Below are 24,918 nucleotides of genomic sequence, written 5' to 3' on the forward strand. Positions count from 1 at the left end.
AATTGTAATATCAATTCTCAAGTAAGTTGGCTCCAAGATCCTTGACATTCTTAATTGTCTAACATCCCTAAGAAGTATTATTTGTATAAAGTTAACATCTATTAGTCACGATAGAAACTAAACTGTATGAACTTGCAATCAAAAGAGGCTCAAGGACACTTCCATTAACCATCAATGTTTTGACATTTTCATGTCCAAGGCTATTATTCTTCTGTCATCTTGACACATGATAGCATCATCAGGGAAGTAGAAACTTTAAAAAAAGCCTCCATCGGCTTATCAATTTACTCTTCCCCCCACCCCTCTTCTAATATCTCAACGCCCTTAATCAGCTTGAAGAAGTTAAAAAAGAGTCAGCGCCCCTATTCCCTGGGCTTGGGGACTAAGGTGGTTAATATTGGTCTGTCTTTCTAGGGAAAAGTAGTGGTTTTGTTGGAACAGGGAGGATTAGCTAGGACTTATTGCATAGCCATAACCTATTCGTAGAAATCTGTATAATTAATATCAAGATGAAGTTATAATTTCTTAAATGGTACAAAATTTACTTTGATTTCAAATTTAAGGTTTTCATTGGTACGAGCTTCTTATTGATATAAAAGTGAGATGAATATTGATACTCTCATAGGCATTGTGCCTGTATAACACATTTAGGAATACAAGGCTTAGACCCAGTCCTTCTTTAACTTTTTTAACTGATTTGGGACGATTAGCCTGTGAGTTAAGGGACTATAGAAAATTCATGGCTTTGAGTTTATTGTTAGGGTGTTTTCCATATTTTATTCAGAAATAGCTGAGAGGAGTTAACAGACAACAGTCCAGGTTACCTTACATAGATAGTTGGTCTTCAAAACGTCAGAAGTCCATAGAATTGATGTTACAAATATTTATATATTAATGTTCATTTTGATTAGATACCTGTCTGCTCCTGACAGCTACCTGTCATGGATTCTAAGAAGAAACTGAGCATCCTTGGAGTTACTCCAGTTGTGTGGTGACAGCCACTAGGCAAGAATTGCCTCTTTTCATCTACAGACAAATTACTGTCCAGAAAAGGACACACTTGCAGAATAGTCGACTGATTATATCTGCCTAGACAGAGTAATCAACCCTTAATAACCCTGAATCACTAAGGTCTCTCAGACGATTCTGAGCCAGAAGGCTGAAGATTTGATGCTCCAATGTTCAGTAGTATAGGGAGTGTCCAGGTGTTCAGCGGTCTCTACAAATTGGCTAAGTTTTCGAAGCTATGCTTAGTGCTTCCCATAATTTCAGTTAACTCAGTCATTCTGGATTTCTGATGGGGTTGAAGACCTATAGTGTCATAGCCAATCCTGGCTATTTACTTTGAGAGAAAAATCTGAGTGGATGGTTTTCTGCTGACATTCATTCTAAACCAAGAAAAAGGCCAGGTGCAGAACTAAGTGTTCTAGTTAGAAGAGATGACAGAGGTTCTGGTTAGTCAACAAAATAATGGACTGGGTATTAGGACTATCTTGTACCACACTGGTACAAATAGGCATAATTATGCTCTAATTGCATTTTGAGAGAAAAGTTTTATTTTAACAGGAAGGGTGATATGTAAGAGGAGCTAAGGTGGAAGGAGTACAGAGAGGAAGAGAAGGAGTAAGGAGAGGAGAAGAAGGAGAGGAGAAGCTAGATGATGAGAGAGAGAGAAAGAGAGAGTGTGGGAAGTGGCTCTGCTCTCACCATTACAAGGTGGCGCTTGGCATAGGCATTGCTTGAGAGAAAAGACAACTCCATATATGGAGTTGTATGTGCTGAGTGGTGTGGCCAATTAGTAGTGACATTGTGGCAGTTGCTGATTGGAACAAAGAAAAGGTTTTAAGGGGATGCATGAGGAGGAGGAGGAGGAGGAGGAGGAGGAGGAGGAGGAGAGAGAGAGAGAGAGAGAGAGAGAGAGAGAGAGAGAGAGAGAGAAGAAGCTTGCTGTACAGGGATAGCTGAATAAACTTCTTGAAGAAGAACATAGTTGCCGTTGCCTTATTCCGCAGGTAGGATGTGGGTAGCTACAAGTGGTGCCAAAACCTGGGATCCACTGAAACCTCTCAGGATGTGTTCAGAACTTCTTGAGGCTTCAGGACAGTCGACTGGGTAAGTTCCCAGGTAAGTGGGACAAGTTAGGTTCTCGGGTAGGAGACAAGATAGGTTCCTGGGGTATTGGGATGAGTTGAAAGCAAGAGTTGAAAGTGAGAGTTGAAAGTGAAAGTTGGAAGTGAAAGTAGGTTCCCAGTTAATGGGCAAGTCAGGCTCTCGGAGAAGATAAAGTGCAAAAGTTAAACTAGCTGATAATGTTCCGGGTTTTTGGACAAGTTTCTTATAAGATGGGAACTTCACTGAGTCACCCAATTTTTGTCGCCCTAAGAGAGCTGTTAAAGGCAAAGGGGCTAGGGATAAAGTCCTCTACATTAGAAAATTTTTTACAAGAAATTGAGAAAGTGGCCCCATGGTTTGCTGTTTCAGGTCACTTGACACTTAGAAGCTGGGATAAGCTTGGGAGGGATCTTGATCTTGTATGGGAGCAAGGAGAGTTAAAAGGTGGTGTCTGCTCTTTGTGGAAGTTGGTGCTTAGCTGCATCCAGGATAAAGAAGGAAGATGTCAGAAGGAACTTAAAAAATGATCCGAGGCATTAGAGCAATTAAAAGAGGAGAGATTGGCAAAGTCAGAGGAATCAGAAGAAACAGATGAGGAGGGAGAGGATACTGATACTGAGGAAGAGCTAGAAAAATTAGTAAGAAGGCTGGAGAAGGCAGAACTTAATGTGGAACTTTCTGCCCCAGGGCTGCCAAATTTGCCGTGGCCACCACTCTATGTCCCGGAAATAGCTACGTCTAGTGGACAGAATTTCTGTCCTGTCCAGAGGCCTGGAGAGAAGCTAGGGCGCAGCAGTGCTTCCCCGTATTTCAGGATGGAGGGGGAAATAGAGTACATGAGCCCTTGGAATTTAAAATAATTCAGTGGCTCGCAGAGGGGGTCCATGCTTATGGCACTAGTGCAGCCTTTGTCATAGCACAATTAGAATCTCTTCATCGATTTTGCATGACCCCAAGTGATTGGATGAGCATAGCCAAGGCCTGCTTAACTCCTGGCCAATATCTTGATTAGAAAGCATTTGTCATAGAATTCTCAGCAGAGCAGGCCGCTACTAATGTGGCTGCAGGTCAACAGGCCTGGAATCAAGACATGCTACTAGGACAGGGTAGGTTTGCCAACCAACAGAATAATTACCCAATGCAGGTGTATGAGCATATTAATCAATTAGGCACCAGGGCGTGGAAGGCCCTTCCTAATAAAATGCAAGTCAAGCAGCTCTTTTGTGTAGAAATTTGTCTCAATATTTTACAGGAAATTGGACGGAAGATTTTGATGGCTTGATGCAGAAGCTGTGGCTAGCCATAGTGAACGTGAATTCCACCCGTGTTGACCTGTCAGTTGCTGAGGGCCTGGCCTCCTGGATACGATCTGCAATGAACCACCTAAAAGAATGGGCAGGAATTGCAGCCCTTAGCCTTTTGCCTTGTTCTTGTCAGTTGCCTAGCAGTATGGTCCACTCTGAAGATTCGTATGCAACAGTGCAATGCCAATGCCATGATTGTTCAAGCATTTACTGCTCTTGAAAGAGGCCAGTCCCCGCAAATCTGGCTAAGCTATTTGAAGAGCCCTGAGTTGTAACATGCAGCAGGATGTAGGTGTAGCACCGCAGAGGGCACTGTACGCCCTTGGACATATGTCTGACTGCATACAGGTTTTGCCCTAGTTCTTGTCCCCTGGAAAACAGCATCGGGTTGGGTCGCCCATGGTAACCATACTGTAGATGGCAGGTGGTGAAAATAGGGTTGACAATCTCCCTTCAAATACAGGGGGTCAGACCTCTATGTCCTTCTGTTTGCATGAAACAAAAAAAAGGGGGAGCTGTGGGAAGCAGCTCTGCTCTCGTCATTACAAGGTGGTGCTTGGCATAGGCATTGCTTGAGAGAAAAGACAACTCCATATATGGAGTTGTATGCACTGAGAGGTGTGGGCAATTAGTAGTGACATTGTGGCAATCGCTGATTGGAACAAGGAAAAGGTTTTAAGGGGATGCACAGGGAGGAGAGAGAGAGAGAAGCTCGCTGTACAGGGATAGCTGAATAAACCACTTGAAGAAGAATACGGTTGCCATTGCCTTATTCCACGGGTCGGATGTGGGTAGCGACAAGAGAGAAAGGGGGGGGGACATGGAGGCAGATGCTCACAAGTCTCCACCAGTCAAAGATAGTTGATATATCTAGGTTGGGTAGTGGGTTACACTTCTGATTGAGCATTACCAAACTTGTAAAGCCTTTGATTAACATTTTTAAAAAATTGTATAAAAGCAAAAAGGAAAAGGGGGCATGGGATAGGGATTTTCTAGGGAGGGGAAATGGGGAAAGGGGATGGCATCTGAAATGTAAATAAAATATCCATTAAAAAATAAATAAAAAGTGAAAAAAAAAAGCCTCCATTCTATTGGCCTGTAAGTAAGTCTGTGGTGCATTATCTCAATTAATGCATTATGGTGCATCATCTATATATGTGTATGTGTATTCTATTATGTTATTTATATATTATATTATATTTTATAATGATATGAGAGGGACCATCCCAATGTGGGTAATACAATTACAGAGAAGGTAGTCTTGTGATTTATAAAAAGCACAGTAAGCCAGCTAGTATTAATTTCTTATAATTTCTGCCTATAAGCTCCTGCTTCTACTCCTAGTTTGAATTTCCTTCATGATGGACTGGGATTAAGAAGTACAATCAAAATAAGTCCTTTCCTCCCCAAATTGCTTTTGGATATTAAAAAACTATTTTAGATATATTTATATTATTTCATGTGTATGACTGTATTGTGTGAAAGAATAGATGTGTACCATAGGCATGCCTGATGCCTGTAGATGTTAAAAGAGGATGACAGAGCCCCTGGAACCGGAGTTACAGTTGATTGTGAGCAAATATGTGGGTGCTGGGAATCAAACCCTGGTCATTGGCTAGAGCAACTACCCTTGACCACTGAACCATCTCTCTAGCTCCTTGATCATAGTTTTTAGTCACATCCACAGAAGAGCAAACTAGGATACCTCACATGCTAAGAAGCCATTGGAAATGTCCATCATAATCCCTCAAGAGAAGACCACCATAAGCAATAATTCCTTACTATTGGTATATAAATTCTTCAGGTGATTCTCAGCAGTCAGTGTCTGTACTTGGGAAACTGAATTACAACCAGTGCAAAGTCTTTGGCTACTTTGTTCGGAATAAGAGGAGTTTATGTCAAGAGGTCTAGGACTATCTCATGAAGGTACATATCATAGTACTCTTGGGTGACTTTCCCTGAAGTAGTCTTGATACTGGACCATATTAGCCTTCTTTCTGACTTACATAAATATGGATGACTATTTGTGTTAGTTCAATACATGTGTGGCCTAATATAAGCACCTGGGAATTGCAGGTAATACAAAGACTCAAAGTCATCACTTCATGATAAGGTTTGTATCACCAGGAGTGTCATTCTGGGGCCCTGTTGTAAGTTCTACTATGGGGAAGTATAAGTTGTACAGATCCCTAAAATGCAGACAGAAAAGGAATGGTGGCCAAAGGTTGACATAATTTTCACTTAAATGTATAAGATAACTAACTTCCAAGTTCTTCTCCACCAAGATACAACTCTGGTAGATATACCAATCCTTATTGGAGAGGACTGTTCTGCTGGGCATACAGGCCTTCTTGGAAGGATCTTGTTGTGAAAACCAATCAGCTTTCCTGTCATTAGCTGGATCATCCAGTCTTCCATCGATAAATCAATCAGTCAGTTCTGAGGGATGAAGGGAAACTCATCTAATCCCCAAATGTATAAAAGCAGACCTTCTAGCAGATTTAAATTTCATCTCTGGTGCATCTTTTCAACCTGGGGAGCCCATCTCCTTATGTACTTTGCCATGAGTGTGTTTCTTCATTCAATAAAACTGAGCTGAGTGCTGAAGTCTTGCATTTTCTGCCTTTTTAAAATCTGCTACATCTGTGGAGAAAACAATTAATTCTTACAACTCTGGAAAGCCTCACTTACCATGATGGTCTCGGAATCATTTTACACTGAAAATACATTAGGAAGATTGAGACATAATAGACCTTACAATATGCCTAAATGTTTTCTATACTTTAAGCCCTTTGATTTCCACAATAGTTGTCAATTACTCTTCTCTCCCAGCATCTTTATAGCCCACCCTTGTATAATACCTCCTGCTCCATCCCATACTATGGTGCCAAGTAAATACTCTGAAGGATTTTGGATGGGGATTCATGATGAGTTCTTTAGAATATCTTTAGTTATTATCTTCAGCAGATAAACACAGAGGTGACAACATGATGGAGTTCTGAGAAGTGTTTAGGCCTGACACCAGAGATAGACAGCATGGGACAACCTCTAATGAAAAGAATAACAAGAGTACACATTGCAGAAGTCTGGTCCTTTACAGCTTATATCTCTCTGAGGGAAGGGGGAGTTTTCACAGTACAAGCCTACAGCAAGGCTCTCTAATTTGCAAGTAAAAGGCAGGAAAGAAGAGGGATAGATATGTAGCCACTAAGGTGCTTTTTGATTTTGGTGTAAACTCACTTTCCCAGGGAAAAGAAGCTGCTCCAGGAAGCCGGTTAGCTAGGGATCACAGGCTCTCAATCATGCCTCAGTAGCTTGCCTGTTTTGCTAAGAGGAAAATGGCTGCTACAGAAATTGTGGCCTAAATATTGGCTAGATTTCTAACATTACGTTCTTATAGTCTCTTCATTCTCTCTGCATGAAAAGTTAACTATTTTGGAGGTAAACAGAACTCACCAGTAAAGTATACTGGCTGTTCTTCAAGGAGATGCAAGCTGGATTCCCAGCATCCACACGCAGTCACAATTATCTAACATCCAGTACCAGGAGGTCTGAAGTCTCCTTCTAAATTCTGTGTGTACCATACATGGCACACACACATATAAGCAAGCACTAACCCATACACATTAAAAATAAAATAAGTAAATGTTTCCTTTTAAAAAATGTAACTATTTTAGTTCTACCTTTAGAGATCACATTCAAATCTGAATGTTAATGTATTTAACAATATTGTTAGGTATTACTTAGGCATTGGTGATAACCTGTTATGTCTCATAGGTATAGCAGGGTCTTCAGAAGACATCTATTTCTGGTATTAAAATGATTACCAATGTATTTGAGTTACACTGAAGGTTCTGAGGGAAGGGCAGTTCAGGTCCTCTGATTTGGGCAACATGAATAGCACTACCAACAAGTTTCTGAGTGAAGAAATAGAAAAAACATGGGAATCTAGGTGCAACTCTTGATTCTGCCACTAAATGCCTAAATTAGCTTAAATATAGTGTTTAATTCAGTTCTCTGAGGCACCATTTAACTCATCTATAAAAGGAAGTCTTTACTGGATAAAAAGCCTATGGTGAGGTTTAATATGGAGCTACTTTTATTTTATAACAGGGAGTTTTTATCCTTGGCCTACAATCCCCGTGTATCTACTTTGCCAGTTCTATGTAGATCATCTGCCCTTGACCTATTCTTGCTTCCTTTTTAAATAAAGAATTTAACTAAGCACTTCTTTCCTTCCAAATATAAACAGCAGCTCTCTTGTCTGAGCTTGCATTTAGGACTAAAGGTTTCAGCACAGAATCAACTATCACAAAGGTTGTCCTTGAACACGATGAAATGTCTTCTGCCTTTATCTAATTTAGTTCTTTGCTCCCTTTTGGATATTATGACTTCAAGATAATGAGACCCAATGGGAAGAATAAATGATGATTCAAGCTTAGCATGGCCTCAAGAGAAAGTGGGAGAGTGAGGGGAGAGACTGAGAACCAAGCCTGCAGTAAGGAAGAAAGCATGTCTACAAGATGCAACAGTGATTCACATCTTTTTCATGGTTGCAAAAACATTTTCATTTTTCCTGCATTATGGAGTTCTAAAGGTTTGGGGGAGAAGAGGTAGGAGAAAGGGCTATGTCTGTGTCTGTGCAGTATGTTTATGTGCATGTGAGTGAATCTCTCTCTCTCTCTCTCTCTCTCTCTCTCTCTCTCTCTCTCTCTCTCTCTCTCTCTCTCTCTCTCTCTCTCTCTCTCTCTCTGTGTATGTAGGGAGTGTTTATGTTAGCTTCCATGGCTCCTCTGTATGTGTTTGTGTGCATGTGCATGAAGGCCAGAAGTCAGTGGATAGTTTAACTTCTATGGCTCATATTCTAGGGTTAAAAATGCACACATTGTGCTCAGTCTTACCATGGGTTCCAGGAATCTGAGGGCAATGTTATTTGTTTGCTTGTTTGTTTGTTTGTTTGTTTGTTTTCTGGCAGACTTTTTATGACCTCCATTCCCATAAAATTCTAATTCCAGTGGTATTTATCCATGTTTTTATTGATTAGAAGTTAACAGACCTACTGTTGCTCAATTAAAGGAGGTGGGTCTTTTTTCTCTGGCTGTTTTAAGCCTTTTTAAAATCTTTGATTTGTATAGATAATTCATGATGTGTCTATCTGTGCTTTCTTACTTTCTTTTTTTCTTTGCTCTTTCTTTCTTTCCTTATCCTAGTATCTTTTAAAGATTTGTTTATTATTTATGTTCATGTAACTGCCTGAATTTCTGTGCACTACATGCCAGAAGCTGGCATTGGATCCTTGAAACTAGAGGTAGAGGCAGTTATGAGCTGTGAAGTAGATGCTGGGAACTGAACTTGGATCCTCAATATTAACAACATGTGATCTTGCCCTCTGAGCATCCTCTCAGATCTTTAGCTTGATGTTTTTCAACTTGTGTGAAATTCTTTATCATTGCTTTCTCAAATATTTCATCTGCTTGTTCTGCTCTTGTCTTGGGAGACTCCACTTGCATTTGTGATACATTGTTTTATCTTATCCTGAATTTTTTTTTAATTTGCTTTGAGGTGATATTTTATTAACTCATCACCCAGTTCAATATCGCACTTCCTTGTGTTCAGTCTGCATTTGTATATATTTATTGAGTTATTAATTTTGAATATTATATTCTTCAAACTCATGTTATTCTTCCTCTTATTCCCATCCTATTTTTAGAGTATATCTACTCTTTAAGAGAAGTTTTATCATGCATCATAACCATCTGGGGCAACTCATTGACCCTAACCCCAATGATTCTGGGTTAAATACTAAGGTGTAAAAGCTAGAAAATAAACACCATGTTTATTTGAACTAAAGATCTTCAGAATAACAGGACTCAATGTGGTTAACAAACCAGGTACTTCAATTCTATTCCATTGATCTACCTGCCTGTCTCTCTACCAATACAATGCAATTTTTAAAAATCACTATTGTTCTATAGTACAGCTCTATAGTAATTCTCCCAGAAGGTCTTTCATTGTTGAGAATAGTTCTCTCCTGTTTTTTGTTTGTTTGTTTGTTTGTTTGTTTTGTTATTCCAAATTAATTTGAGAATTTCTCTTTCTAATTCTAGGAAGAATTGGGTTGGAATTTTGATGGAGATTGCATTGAATCTGTAGATTGCTTTTGGCAAGATGGCCATTTTACTATATTAATCCTGCCAATCAATGAGCATGAGAGATCTTTCCATATTCTGAGGTCTTCAATTTTTTTTCTTCAAGGACTTGAAGTTCTTCTACTCACTGACAAGTCGATATTAGTCCAAAAACTCACAATATCCATGGTACAACCCACAGACCATATGGAGCTTAAGAGGCAGGAAGACCAAGGTGTGGATGCTTCAGTCCAGCATTGAGGGGGGAATAGGATGACAGTAGAAAATGAAGGGAAGGGGGACTTGGGAGGGAGACAGGAGGGGGAGGAAATAAGGAAGGTAGTATCAGGTACTGGAGAGGACAGGAGAAAGGTACAGAAGGTCAGGAAATCGAATATAAATTTGTAGCAGGAGGGATGAGGTACTGGGGGTAGCCACTGGAGGGTCCCAGATGCCAGGGAAACAAGAGACTACCAAAATCCAACAGGGATAATTTTAGCAGAGAAGGGGAGATAGAACCTGTAGACACCATCTCCAGTAGATAGGCACAGCCCCCATTGGTGGGATGGGGCCACACACCCATCTCAAAGTTTTTAATACAGAAATGTTCTTGTCCAGAGAAAAAAATAATGGAGCAGAGATTGAAGAAAAAGCCATCCAGGGACTGCACCACCTGCGGATTCATCCTGTCTGCAGGTACCAAACCTGACACTGTTGCCACTGCCAAGAGGCACTTGCTGACAGGAACCTGGTATGAAGACTCCTTGGGAGGTTCAGCCAGCAACTAACCATGTAAATGTGGGTGCTTGGAGCCAACCATGAGCTCAGGGACCCTGCTGGGGGAGCTGGTGGAAGTACCAGAGGTGCTGAGGGGAATTGCAACCTCATATGAAGAACAACATCAGTTGGCCAGATCATCCAGTGTTCCCAGGGACTAGACCACCAACTAAGGAGTGTACCTGAAGGCATCCATGGCTCCAGATACAAAAGTAGCAGAGAATGGCCTTGTCTAAGGTCAATGGGATCTTGTGGAGGCTTGATGCCCTAGTGTAGGGGGATGCTGAAGGGGTGGGGAAGAAGAGGGTGCGTGTATTGGGGAGTACCCTCATAGAGGCAAAAGGGAGGGAGGAGAAGAAGGTTGTGGATGGGGAATTAGTGGAGAAGTAACCGGAAATGCAATGTCATTTGTGATGTAAATAAATAGAATGATTATTATTATTATTATTATTATTAATAATAATAATAATAATAATAATAATAATAATAATAATAATATAAAACAGGTGCAGAGTACATGTTTGTGGAGAGAATAATTAGTTGCATAGGACTGGGTGTAAGCCCTGTAAAATATCTTCTCAAAATCATCCCCCATCTGCTGGTATAATGCTCTGTCCATTAACTTACATTTCACCCTTGCTTGCATCCCACCCACTGTGTAATCAGAATATGTAGAGAAGGCTGCATTATCAATATGCATGCCTATCAAATGGCAGACAAGGTGAACCAGCTAATATTCCTAAGAGGAATTTTCATTTTACATATCATGACTTTTATCTTAACATAGTATTGATATTCAGTAATGCTTGGCAAGCAATTTGACTCTGCCAGTTGCAATTTGATCTCATGTCTATAATGAAACCAATATAGCAGATTTTTGAGCACTTGCATGGGCAAGGCCAGCAGTTGCCTCACAGTTTACTATGACCAAATTAAAGAAAGACAGGAGAAGAAGCAAAGGAGACTTTCAAATCAGGTGTGGGGATTTTTCTAGAAAACACCTAGACAGAGAGGATCAAGGCTAGTGGAATTTTATCAGAGAATTCATGCTCAAGTGTTTTATATCAGTCACCTCCGTGTTTTAATGGATGCATCCTGGAGGCACCTGTGAACCAGGCAATAAACTACATGCCCAAGTTTCTTCTAGGTGTGCTCACAGACACTTAACTGCAAGTCTTAACCCAAGTTGTAAGAGAATTTCATGTCTCAAGGGACCTGGTGCTTTGGGATTAGCATCCCTGTCATCCCTCAAATCTCCCAGGCTATAGTGATGATCTCTTGCTTTTTTGAATGTTTAGCTTTCAGTGAATTCCATGATGAATTCTACTGTCAAATCTTGACCCAGTACAGTCAAGCCCAAATGTGGATACCAGCAAATTTTGTCTCTACAATAACTCACCATCTCCAACTCTAAGGCTTAGGTCAGATAATTGAGGTATTTCTTGGATTTAGTTCCTTTACCAGACAAATGTATGAATTTATAATGCATAAATTATTCTGAAGGATAAAGAATGAACTTAAGATTTGCTCAGTATAAGGAAATGCATGCCTGGTGCTGTAAACACAGTCAAGTAGCTGTAGCTGGAGAAGTCACAGATCCTAGAAGAGAATCCAATACTGCCATTCCCTTCCGTCTGCTTATACACACAGAAGTGTAGCTATTGCTCCTAATCAGAAAAACCTTATTTTTCCCCAGCAGGCAGAATCTATTTCAGAAACTCACAAGCAATTACACTGCAGACAATGAGTGACCACGATGTAAAGAGCCCCAATTAGTATATCTAGAAAACAGTCGCTGCATCTAAGGCTCAGGGAACATGGGGGTAGTAGAACCGGAAATAGTGTAAGAGCTGGAGGACCAGGATGCCTTCTTCAAGGCAGTGCCTTCTAGACATGACAGGGATAAGGAACTCATGAGATCTCAAAAGTATGGTTGCTTAAATACAACCCACATAATAACCCCACCAATCAACCTGCCAACAGTGATGGCCTTAGCCCTAGATGAAAAATTATAGGCAACCACTGGGTACTGAGGGAGGGAAAATGAGCCCCTTTTAAAGAATGATCCCCATGATAGGTTATACAATCCCAAAATGTCAACTCTCAATGCATACATAAATGAATGACATTAATGCAATGTGGTAGAATATAGCTGTGTATGTATGAGTATATGGTATTGAGAGACAATATTTGTTGTACTTGCCCACACATATGTTCACAATGTCTCTCTCATATGTGTGTGCATATTTGTAAGCAATAATTATTATAGAAGACATCACGAATCTAATAGAGTATGAAGGTAAAAGAGCAGTTAGCAGGGGAAGAGGGAGAGGTGGACATAATGGAAATACAGTAGACTCGTGTATAACATCCTCAAAAAATTTATCTTTAAAAAAGGAAAGGTGAGATATAAAGGTACTTAGAAAATGGACTTATTATGATAAAAACTGTTTGTATAGTTCACATTGAAATTTGTTCATTAGTTTCACAGTGAAGTCCCACTCTACTGTGAGTGATGTTTTATTTGACTTATTGACTTATCACACCTCAAGAAAGTGTCTTGATATGCAACTCAGGCCAGCCTCATATATGTCATCTTTCTCCGTTCTTCTACTCATTCTGATTGCTACTATAACAGGCATGTGTTACCAAGCTCAGGTCTTTTGTTTCATTTAGACTTGTCTTTGCTTAATTCTGAGCCATTCTCCACTTGTTCCTTGCCATTTACCTACTCTCTGTATAAACTACCTCCAGAGCCCACAGCTGCTATGCCTGAAACCAGGACCAAACCAAGTATAAGTTATCCTCTTCATTGAGGCATTCACTGTCTAATGGGTCTACAAGTCCCAGCATAACAAAGTTGTTTTGTTTTGTTTTCTTCCCTTTTTTGAGAGTTCTATGCCTCATCCACACCATAAGACATTCTGGTAACCAGTTCTCAGGTGTCTAAGTCAAACCCTGCCCCTTTCACACTATTGAAAAATATCTATAAAGACAGAGGAAGTAACAAAATTATATTTTCAAGTTGTCAGATTTGATAGCATAATTATTGATTTAAACTTATAAACTTTGATTTTTGAAGGCCTATATTATCATTTGTAGAACTTAGGGCAAGCTGGTATGAACTTGTAATGATTTTCACAAAGAAGGAAGAGAATCATGCTTCAAAGTGTCTTTGCAGAGGAGGGAGTGGTAATTTCTATGTTCGTTATTAAGTAAGTTAGAGAATTAAAAAAATAGTGACAAAAATAATAATCGGTTATTTTATGCATGCCCTGTGGTACAAACTCTTTTAGATATGTGACTTATTTCAACCTCCAAACAACTGAGTTAATAGCCTGTTACTATTATGTGGGGAAAGTGGAATCTTGTCACTAGACAGAAAAACTAATCAGGTCAAGTAGACTAATGAATCCCGGCAATTCTCCTAATTGAGAATGGTGGGTTTTTGAATCTACTCCTGACCTAGTTCCTGTCCTGTAGCATGTGACCTCGACATCCTACTAAGAGAACAATAACAACTGGTCACATAGCATAGAGCCTAGACTTCTCCATGGTAATGAGGTATGTAGATAGATAGGCCTGGAATGTCTAGTTAACAAGCATCCCTTCCTGGACATTCTTTTCTGCAAAGGTATTTAATTTCTGGTCCACCTGAGTAAGTTGTATGCATCATCATTCCATCAAGAATAAACAGGGCAAGCAAGGACTGTCTCCTTTTTCAAGGACCTCCATGTTGGGGGTGGGGGAGTGGGGCAGCCTTCATCAATACTGAGCTGTGCCTAAGTCTCCCTCAGAAGGACTTCTCCATACTCGTGGAAATCCCCCTGAGCTAAGCCAGATTTTTCCCTGCCACAGGCTCATCTCAGGCCTGCTCATGGTTCCCAGAGATGGCATCTGGGTGTCTGGGAGTTTGAGAACCACAGCCTTGCCCAGCCTTTACTTTTTCTCACCCAGAGAAACACAGGCTAGGGCTCCTATCTTAGGTGATGTTTTGCCTCCCCCCAGAGGCACGAGTCTGGCATCCTGATGACGTTGGGGAAGGAATGTGCACCTCTGCATTTCCACTCCCAAAGTAGTATCCCTGCACCCCTGAGATGAGGGGGAACAGAACCACAGAACCACACTATTATGTTCACTTTACTATATTTAAAAATAAAAATAAAAAGCTTAATGAGACTGAGAAAATTTCTTAAGTCAAGCATAGATTTGCCCCATTATTTATTCAATACAAACAAACAGACAAACAAACAAACAACACCAAAAAAAAACCAAACAGAAAATCTTTAAAATATTCTGGAATTTTTCAATAAGATTTATGCATTTTTTTTTACACTTTTAGTTAGATTGAGATGTAGTGGGTTTCCCTTTGTCTTTTTCATTCTTATTTATGTATCTGTTCCATTGCATCCAACTCTATTTCAGAATTCCTTAGAAACATGCAGGACATTCCAACAACTGTCTTAAGCCAGAAGTGTTCAGAGAACATGAGCATTATCAAAACCTTGCAGAAAATTGGTGTGGCCAGAAAGTTTAACTGATATCAAATAAGGATCATGTATTTTTAGCTAATTTGTAGAAACATGTTTTGTGAAAGATTTGACCACGATGAAAAATGTTCAGCCTCTCAGAAAAATAACATGTGCAAATTCTCTTATCCTATATTCATTAGTAAAATTCTTATGAAACAAACAGGATCTCTGAGTAAAATCTCCAAGGTTTTGGTTTATTTTAGTAAGCCTTAAGGTGGAACCTGAGGTCTCTGAGCCTAAGACCCTGTCATGTGTTTGCTACATGTCATAAATATAGTGCCAAGGGAAGACAGACATGAAGGGTTGGATGGGTTTAAATAAAGCACTTGCTATGTGGATTGAACCTGCTTATATACATGAAGTGGGCCACAGATAAGAAAACATCAGTCATCATACCAGCAGCAAACTATCGTCAATATTTAATTACATATCCAGACAGCTGTCTCCTTTATTTCTGACAGTCTACCCAACTTCAGCAAACTGAATAGGGAAAAGAGCAGAGACCAACTCTCAAAAATATGAGCTTTTCTTCTTATCAAAAAATTTTTGTTTCTTTTCTTTAAGTATTTTTTCTTTAGATTATATTACAGTAATTTCCCCCTTCCCTATTCTCCCTGCAAAGCATCCAAGCAATGTTTTGGAGAACCTTCTTTGCTCTTTTTCGAATTCATTGACTCTTTTTTTTTTTTTTTTAACTCTCTTTTTTGTCTACAAAGATTCCTAAAAAAATAATAGAGCCTTGTCAGAGAATTTTACTGAGTACTGAATAATTCTCTTTGGTTTTCTTTTTTCTGTTTCTTCTTATCTCTCTGTGTATGTGGTGTGTGTGTGTATGGATGTGTGTGTTTTCTTTGTTTATTTTTTTGTTTTTGTTTTTTTTTTCAGAATCTCATGTACTTTAGGCTGTCCTCAGACTGAGCTACATAGTTCTGATCTTCCTGTCTTCAGTTCCAAAGTATTGAGATTATAGGCATGTACTATCTAGATTCATTTTATGTGGTGCCAGTCATTGAATACAGAGTTTTGTTCATACTAGGCAAGCAATTTTTCAACCAAGTTATATTTAGAGTTCAATTAATTCTCCAAAATAGGTTTTGAAATAGATGATGATGAAGGAACAAAAATGTACATATTTGAGTTGATGAAGACATCTTTGTCCTCATATTTTCATCCTGGTGAACCATGAATAGTCACATTGTCCTTGCGAGTGTTGTATACATTGTGAGTTGAAGTTAGGGGCTAGTGTATCCCATGGGAGAACATGGGGGACTCCTATAGTGTTTATTTTACAATGACTACAAAATACTTTGAATAGCAGTATAATGTCATTCAAATGAAAGGTATACTTTCATAGCTAGAAATAACTTTTCTACAGAAGACTAATTTATTAATGGACCAGTATGTGCAGAATTAGTGGTGATAATACTTGTGTGACAATAGGCAAAAGAAGAATAAAATAAAATATTGAGCCGTTTCTAGTTTCAAAAATAACACCACTTGATAATATTTTGCCTATTTTCTTTCTTTTTTTTTTATCCATGATAAAATATGAACAATGAGAAATTAGTATCATTGGAATAGTATACACAGATTGTGTAGTTACATAGAGCAAACTGACAGCCAGAATTATGTGGAGGGAGAATCTAAATTGTAGGTCTCCATCCCACCTCTCCCCTGTGATATCAGGGAACCCTGTGGAAGAGAGAAAGGAAAGACTGTAGGAGTTAGCGGGGAGAGAGAACACCAGGAGAACATGGCCCACTAAGTCAATTATTAGGGCTCACATGGGCTCACAGAGATGGAAGCAGTACTGATGGAGCCTGCATGGGGCTACACCAGGTCCTCTGTATATAGGTTATGACTGTTATCTTGGTGTTCTTGTGGACTTCTAACAGTGGGAGTAGGTATATCTTTAACTGTTTTGCCTGTTCCTGGGGCAGTTTTCCTCCCACTTGGTTACCTTATCCAACTTTGAAATGACAGTTTTTGTCTTGTCTAATTGTATCTTGTACGGTCTTGTTTGGCTGTCATCTCTTGGAGACCTGCTCTTTTCTGAAGAGAAAAAGGAAGAGGAGTAGATCTGAGGAGGATATTAGGTGGTGGGGATCTGGTAGTAGTAGAGGGACGTGAAACTGTAGTTGGGATGTTTTGTATGAGAAAATCTATTTTCAATAAATAATATAATAATGAATAGTAATAGTAATAATAATAATAAATTAAGTAAAAAATATACTGGGTTTGATATTTAATGCATACCTCCTATCCATGTTTTATTTCTGGTGCTCTGATGAAATACTGTCTAAGGGAAGCATAGGGGATGAAAGGAAATTTTCATCCTACAATTTTCAGTGACAGTCCATCAGTGAGGGGAAGTAGAGGCAGGAAAACTAAAGCAGCTTGTCATATCACATCCACATTCAATAGCAGAGCAGAGAGAAACTAATGAGTCTCTGCTTGTATACTCTTGATTTTATTTCTCTTGTGTCTTATACAGTTCAGGACCCCTGTCTATGGAGTGGTGCCACCACAGTGTGCTGGATCTTTTGCAACAAGAAATAGTCAAGTCAATCACCCATAGACAATCTGTTCTGGTTTGAATATGCTTGGCCCAGAGAACAGCATTATTTGAAGGTGTGGCCTTGTTGGAGTAGGTGTGTCACTGTGTATGTGGCTTTAAGACCCTCATCCTAGCTGCCTGGAAGCTAGTCTTCTCCTAGCAACCTTCAGATGAAGATGTAGAACTCTCAGCTCTGACTTCACCATGCCTGTCTGGATGCTTCCATGCTTCTGCCTTGGAGATAATGGATTGAACCTGTGAACCTGTAAGCCAGCCCCAATTAAATGTTGTCCTTATAAGAGTTGGCTTAGTCATGGTGTCTGTTCACAGCAGTAAAATCTGAACCAAGACACAAGCTCACAATCTAGATTGAAAAGATCTTTACTTGCAAATATTTTCCTGGATTGTTTTGTATTGTAGCAAGTTGACATTTTATTTTCTTATAAATTGGTTGATGTTTTGATGTGTGCATGCTTGTTTGTTTGTGGATGTGGGAGATGCATGTGCAGCTGATGCAAAGAATAGATATTTCCTTCACTGTAGTTGCAAGTGATTGTGAGCCATCCCACATGGGTTCTGGGGCTGATGCCTGAGAATGTCAGTAAGCATCCTTAACTGCTGAGCCAACTCTTTAGACCTTAGGGTCACAAACCCCTTTAAGGGTCAAAGAACCTTTTCACAGGAGTCTCCTATGATCATCAGAAAACATAGATATTTACATTATAATTAATAACAGCAGAAAGATTACAGTTATGAAGTAGCACCAAAAATAATTTTATGGTTGGGAGTCACCACAACTTGAGGAATTGTATCAAAGGGTCACATCATTAAGAAGCTTAAGAACCATTGCTCTAGGTCCACAAGATGATTTAAACTTAAAGTCCATACATCTCCCACATGCTAGATACTTAACATACATCACTTTCCTTAATCCATACTAAAATGTCCTTAGAATGCACACATATTTAATGTGGGAAAACTAACTCTGAGAAAGTTAAGCAATATGATAAAACTCATAGGACCTAATTATATTTACAAGTACCTACCCTGTTCTCTCGGATTACAAAATTTGATATGTTGTTCATTATATTTGATCGTGATTAATGATAGATGATTTGCTTTTTGAGTTGTCATGGAGAACTCAATGGGAAGAATAACAGGGAAATATTCATGAGGAAAGTATTGTGGGAATATTCAGATATAGCTCCCAACAACCTCAGTATGTAAGAGTCTACTGATTCTTTATAGTTTGGTGTTCTATTGCATAATTCATGTCCTATTCTGTCAAATTTCCACAAAGAGAAAAAATTCAAAAGCCAAGCTGAGGCCTTTCATAGTTATTTAGAGACTGTAATATCACTGAATTGAAGCCACATGGACAGAAAGTGCCAATGGAGCAGTAACTGCCACTATGGAAAGAATGCTGTCTTACCAGAGAGTCAAATAATCTGCACTGAAATTAAAAAGCAGTGGAACCTGTAAATATTATTTTCTTCTTGTCAGGTGACAAGCTCAATTCTCTGCAAAAGATGACTTCCGGGACATGTGGGGAATAGTCATATAAGTGCCTATGAATACTGGGGGCCTTTCTCAATCTACTGATGGAAAACTGCCATTCTGGGCATTGTGCAGATCTATAACAACCAAGGAAAGAGGCACACAAAACAAATGAAGGCACTTAAGATCTGAGGGGACACCCAAGGACCAGTAGCTTACAATAGGAACTAAGAATAAGGTTCAGGAGATTAAAAGTGAAGTGAAGCCACAGGCTAGGAAGCAGACAGGATCCCAAACTCATAAAGAATACTACATGTATTTTTATTATGTTAATTGATGGCTCTTTAACTATATGAAAGAGAAGCCATTTATAGGAAACTAACAAAATCACACATATCAGAAGGTTAAAGTATAAGTTAGGAATAAAAGGAAAAGCTGAAAAAAGCTCAATTTAAAAAAAAAAACAGGAAAGAATAGAAATGACATTGTTCTTTGTTTTAAGAAAAACAAAACAAAACCAAAACAAAACAAATAAACAAACAATAGCAATCATTTGTCCCTTAAGTTTATTGTTATAGAATTAGAAAAATATTCATTTCCCTTACTGTTCTCATAACCTAAATTCCCTAATAGCTTAAACTGTGTCACACACCTCTCTGCTTGCTTACAAAGGAGAAGACACATTGATTAACTACCCCAGAAAAGCTGTCTATAGTAGGTAAGTAGGTCTCAGGCAAAGGAATCAATATCCTGTCTCTGGAAGAAATTGAAGAAATGTAGGGTACAGAAGGAACTCATCTTGGATCTGACACTGCTACTTCCAAGAACTGGTGAATTCTCCAAAAACAGAACACAGAGCTTTGCTGTAAAGCAGGCTGTTTCCACACCTGCTTTACAAAGAGACAAAGTAGAATAAAGATCTCTTTTTATGCAAAACACGTTTGTATATATTTTTATTTACCACAATGTTAGTATACCAATTCGTTAATACTGTATTATGAAACTTACTTATTATTAATTTTGTTTAAATATTCAAATGTAATACTAAATTTACTATATATAGAAAATTGACATGTATATTCATGATATAAAAGTCACTATAAATTGTGACAATTCATTTTATCCATTCCCATTTGAAAGAACTTAAGATTGTTTTTAAAATAAAACTAGTAAACCCATCAATGGGGCACCAGTAACAAGCAGATTTCCTGGGACTCCCTGGCCAGCCAGCCTAAGGAGCTTGGTGAGTTCCAGGCCAGTAAGGGATACTTTGTTAGAAAAACAAAAACAAACTGTACACTGCCTACAGAATGGCTAATAATGTTGTCCTCTTGCCTCCAGACCTAGGCTAAGCTTTGTTTTATGTATTTATTTGATTGTTTGTTTTTTCTATTTATTGATTTTTCAAAATTAGAAATGAAATCAGATCTTCATGTTTGTATGGCAAGCACTAATTTTGTTTCTATGTTGCCCTTTTTCTCTAGGATACACTCTAAGTACATAGTGATGAATAATCAGTTCTCAAGGTAGATAAGATATACATTTGTAAGTTAGTTTGTATCTCAAGAACACACAAGGGTCTGGAGAGATGGCTCAGGGGTTAAGACCACTGGCTGCTCTTCCAGAGGCCCCGAGTTCAATTCCCAGCAACCACATGATAGCTCACAACCATCAAGCACATGCACATATACAGACATACACACATGTATGTACACATACATAAATAATAATAAAATATATTTTTTTAAAAAAAGAATCACACATTCAAAATGATGATAGGTTTGAGATTATATGATTACAATCACTCCCAAAGAAGTTATTTTACCACTTTTTGTACTCAGTCACAGAAGCAAAGGACTTGTGGATAGGAGAAGAAGAACAGTTGTATCCATCCCCAGTATGGTATAGCCAAAAATCTCATCATTTGTTTGTTCCTCTAAGCTCTTATTCCCAATACAATACAATGCGACAGGTTCAGGTGATAGCATGCACACTGTGTCGGTTGAATTATTAGAGAAAGATCCTGAATTCAATGAACACAAATTATTCATAATGGGCTGCCTTTAGCCATAAAAACAGGCATTTTTATATGTAATATTGGATGGTGATTGTGAATGAATTCATTCTAAAAGGAAATGCTACCTTTCTCTTTCAAGAATCTTTGCTGTCCAAGCATTCTGGACAAGATTTCAGGATAAGGGACAGATGCTCTAACCATGTGTGGGAGCCAAAGTTACCCAGCAAACTCAGAGTGAAGGTGTCCCAATTCAAGCCAGGTAGGTCTTCATAACCTCGTGCATTTCATTCTGCATGGATTTACCTTTTTTTTTTCTATTTCCTATCTAATGTTTCAAACTGCCCTTTGAACTACTTACTTCAAACTGGCTAGTTTAAAGATGGGTCTGATTGGGAATGTGTAGTTGGGGAATATGACTACTGTGAAAAAGGTTCCTTTGCCACTAGTTAGTCATTCTGATGACCCTGCATTTTAAGTGTGTGTTAATTTTCTAGTCTTTCTAGACGTCAGGATTCTGAGGTCTGAATCATAGTTGCTGTTGTAGTCACAATAAGTTTCTCATTTGCAGGAATAAGCAGTCTTTGAGGTTAGGATCCAGACTCAATCATCCACCAAGTACTTGTTAAATACTAGCTTTAGTTTTCTCCTCTGCCAAAACGGAATCATAATAGCCCCTTTTGGAGGGTTATAAAGAGTAAATAGTGTTAACATGGTGATAGCCATTTGTATGATAGTAATAACTCTATATGTATTTGTTGAATTCTTAAAGAATTGTGTTTTTTATTACCCAGTGTCTTTCAAAATGCTTGTGCTCAGGATTTGTTCTCATTTGTTTATTCAGTTTTTTTGTAGCTCTGATGTTTATTAGTATATCCACCAATTTTGCCTGATGATCTTGTTGCTGAACACAGGGTTTTATAGGCTTCTTTGAACTCTTCTTACTCTCTCTTCAGCACTCTGACCACCTGTCTGGGAAAGAACAGGCTTTGTTATCTGTGTTTGGAGTAGGTGATAAATGTACCTCTTTAGTTCTGACTCCATCATCTTTATGGATAAGTGCACAGGGCCTCCATAGTCATCCTTTGCTATCAGGACTGGAAAGTAATTTCCCTTGTTTGTTTCTCCTCTCATTTCTTATCACTAACCTCACACATGTCCATTATGCATGCATGAGAGCTCAAGCACACATGCTTGTACATACACACACACATACACACACCGACACACACACACACTCACAGACACACACACACACACACACACACACACAGAGTAGCTATCACCACCCTCACATATGTCACTCATGCATGCATGTATGTACAAGCACACATGCTCTAGAGGGTACATTTTTTTCTTTTTTTCTTTTTTAAATCCTGAAATCTTTTCCTTGGACATCAAGGAGTCTTGAAAGACAAAGGTAGCATTTTCTTATGGAATGAGTTCGTGCATGATCACCATCCAAAATCACACACAAAATGCCTATTTTCAGAGCTAAAGGCGGCCCATTATGAATAATTTGTGTTCACGAATTCAGGAACTTTCTCCAATGATTCAACCCGTGGGGTATGCATGTTGTACCTGGCCCTATTGCATTGTATTGTACAGGGAATAAGAGCTTTGGGGCACAAACAATGCCCCTTATTTGTTTCTTCTGGCCCTTCTGATCACCAACCTCACAACATGTCCCTCATGCATGCGTGAGTGTACAAGCATATGTGCTTGTGCATGTGCACCCTCACACCCAGAGGTTATCATCAACTGCACACATGACACGCATGCATTCTCTATCTCTCTCTCTCTCATACACACACACACACACACACACACACACACACACACACAGAGGAACAGATAGATAGGCGGAGAGACAGAGAGACAAAGACAGAGAGAGAGAGGGAGAGAGAATGAAAAGAAAGAAGAAGCAGGATTGAAGAAGAAAAGGAAGAGAAAAAGGAAATGTATTTAATAAGCATATAATAGACAATACAATCTGTTTTCTCTTTCATCTATGGAAAACAACAGTTCCAACACTCTGAGTCTTTTTCTTGATTAGATAGGCTTCCTTCCTTTTCCTCGATAAGACATCCCCTTCTTTGTCCTACCTTTTGCTCACCCTCGGGTTTAGCCTTAGCACTATTAAAACTATCATTGAGAACTGAGCATTGACCTTTCGCAGAAATCTGGCTGTGTTGTGTGTTAAGTTCGACTACCTATGGCTACCTGCAGACTAGGATGGCCCCTGGGAAAGGAATAGCAAATGACAATGGTCTCTTAGAAATCATTTTACTTGGAACAGACAGTCTTTTGAGAGCCCATCAAATGACCTCCTATGTACGGGAGCTCAGTCTTCTAAGCCCGAAAAGCCGTAGGTAACAGCTTGAATGGTGTTGCTTTATTTTTCTTTTAAAAGATTTTTCTCTGTTATAAATCAGGAAGCCTGGGGCTGCTCTCTCCAGTCTCCTTGGCAGGAGTTAAAATCAAGATGTCTGGGATTTTGCCCTCTGCCCAGATCTAACGGTGTGACATTTGTCACATCACTAAAACTTTGTGAACCACAGGTTCATTATTCGTGGAGTAAAAACTGTAAGCCTGCAATCTGGAAGATGTACTGTTACTATCAAATGTGACAACTTAGGTTAGAAAGACAGTTTAAAAATTGCAATGGGCCATAATGATAAAAGGATTCACTCTCTTAAAAATATACTTCTACTTTTGGTTGGATACAAGCCTGAAACTTCAGTGCTATATCTTACCATTATTAGCTGTGTACATCAGGTATCCATGGTAACAGTACCCTGAGATTTGGTGATCATTCCTATGAGGCTCTTTTTTGCTCTGTTGCCCAATTCCAATGAGATTTTCTCAGACATCTTCCTTCTTTACCTCTTGGTAACATTTAAATTCCTGTTTACTCTACTCAAAATACTGCTGTCTTGGTTACTGTGATAATAACCTTGTTGGTGTCCTCAGAGAGCTTGCCTTAGTCCTTGTGACATTTGTCAACCCTTCCTATCCAGCTGTAATTTTTCAGGGCTCAGTCCTGATCCACCACACACTTTACTCTCTGCCTACATAATCTCCTTAAATCTTACTGCTTCAAAAAACTTGTCCTTGTAAATGACTTCCAAATATCCCCTAACTGAAGCTTTCTGAATTCCTAAATGACAGCTCTTAAGGGCTCTCGGGAATCCCATGATCAGCATAGCTTATGGCCAATGTATGTTAAGCTTTTCCAGGAATGTGAAGAATTGATACCAAATACAACTCTCACCACAAAAGCAATATATGATTGTTCATGATCCAAATATTAGGGATAATCATTTGGAACTGTGGTATTTTAAACATATTGCCATTGTGTTCTGGGGCCACAGATATTCACATTTAACTAAAAATGGTATTATCTCCTACTATCTTTGAAGAGAGGGTTCTTTTATATTGAAACTTGATATGCTGGAATATATTATGTGATATTTTGACAATGATTGACTTCAGTCATCCATATATTGAGGCAGAAATTGTAAGATAAGCTTTCATACCTTCTTTCTTACTTGTATGTAATTCATCACCAGTTTTTTTTTTTATGACACTGCTTTCAAATGATGTCTTTTATGGTGTTCATTACCTGCTATGCTGTGAGCATCCATTGCCCAGATAGTGATGTGAGTCCCTACAATCTTTCTACCATTAATAGGGACCCATCCTTCTTCCAGCTAATCCAAAGAGCTAAATGTAACACTAAACAAAGAAGAAAAAAATTGTCCAATATGTCCTCTCTTCACACTTACCTGATAATCTTGAGATCTTCTTACATCCTAAGAATGTAAGATTGTTAAAACTCAATTTTTGCACCATAGTCATCTTTAGTCTCTACATAGAGGTTACCGTTTTTGATATATCATTTTCCTTCATTCTACTGGACATACTATGAATACTATTCTTTCTATTTCCAATTTTACTTCACACAACATAAGCATGGGTACATGTGAATATTCTT

At 38.8% G+C, this 24,918-nt stretch overlaps 1 protein-coding gene across 7 annotated transcripts in view; it reads left to right on the forward strand.

Annotated features, from left to right (window-relative positions):
• The first annotated feature begins 7,728 nt into the window (after positions 1 to 7,728).
• LOC143443455 (uncharacterized) overlaps positions 7,729 to 24,918 on the forward strand; it is a 29,238-nt gene continuing 12,048 nt past the window's right edge. The window contains exons 1-6 of one of the 7 annotated variants that reach the window (XR_013112448.1): positions 7,729 to 8,029; positions 9,127 to 9,307; positions 9,524 to 9,779; positions 10,163 to 10,295; positions 17,348 to 17,675; positions 21,064 to 21,183. Coding sequence is in view for 1 of the 7 variants with exons in the window: in XM_076939927.1 (XP_076796042.1) it covers positions 9,290 to 9,307; positions 9,524 to 9,779; positions 10,163 to 10,295; positions 17,348 to 17,450 (510 nt within the window). In the remaining 6 variants the exon portion in view is untranslated. Of the gene's footprint in view, positions 8,030 to 9,126; positions 9,308 to 9,523; positions 9,780 to 10,162; positions 10,296 to 17,347; positions 19,844 to 21,063; positions 21,184 to 24,918 lie in introns of those variants that run through there. The other 6 variants (XR_013112449.1, XM_076939927.1, XR_013112452.1 and 3 more) reach the window with 6 other exon arrangements.

This window comes from Arvicanthis niloticus, chromosome 9 (genome assembly GCF_011762505.2).
Source record: "Arvicanthis niloticus isolate mArvNil1 chromosome 9, mArvNil1.pat.X, whole genome shotgun sequence".
Lineage (NCBI taxonomy): Eukaryota > Metazoa > Chordata > Mammalia > Rodentia > Muridae > Arvicanthis > Arvicanthis niloticus.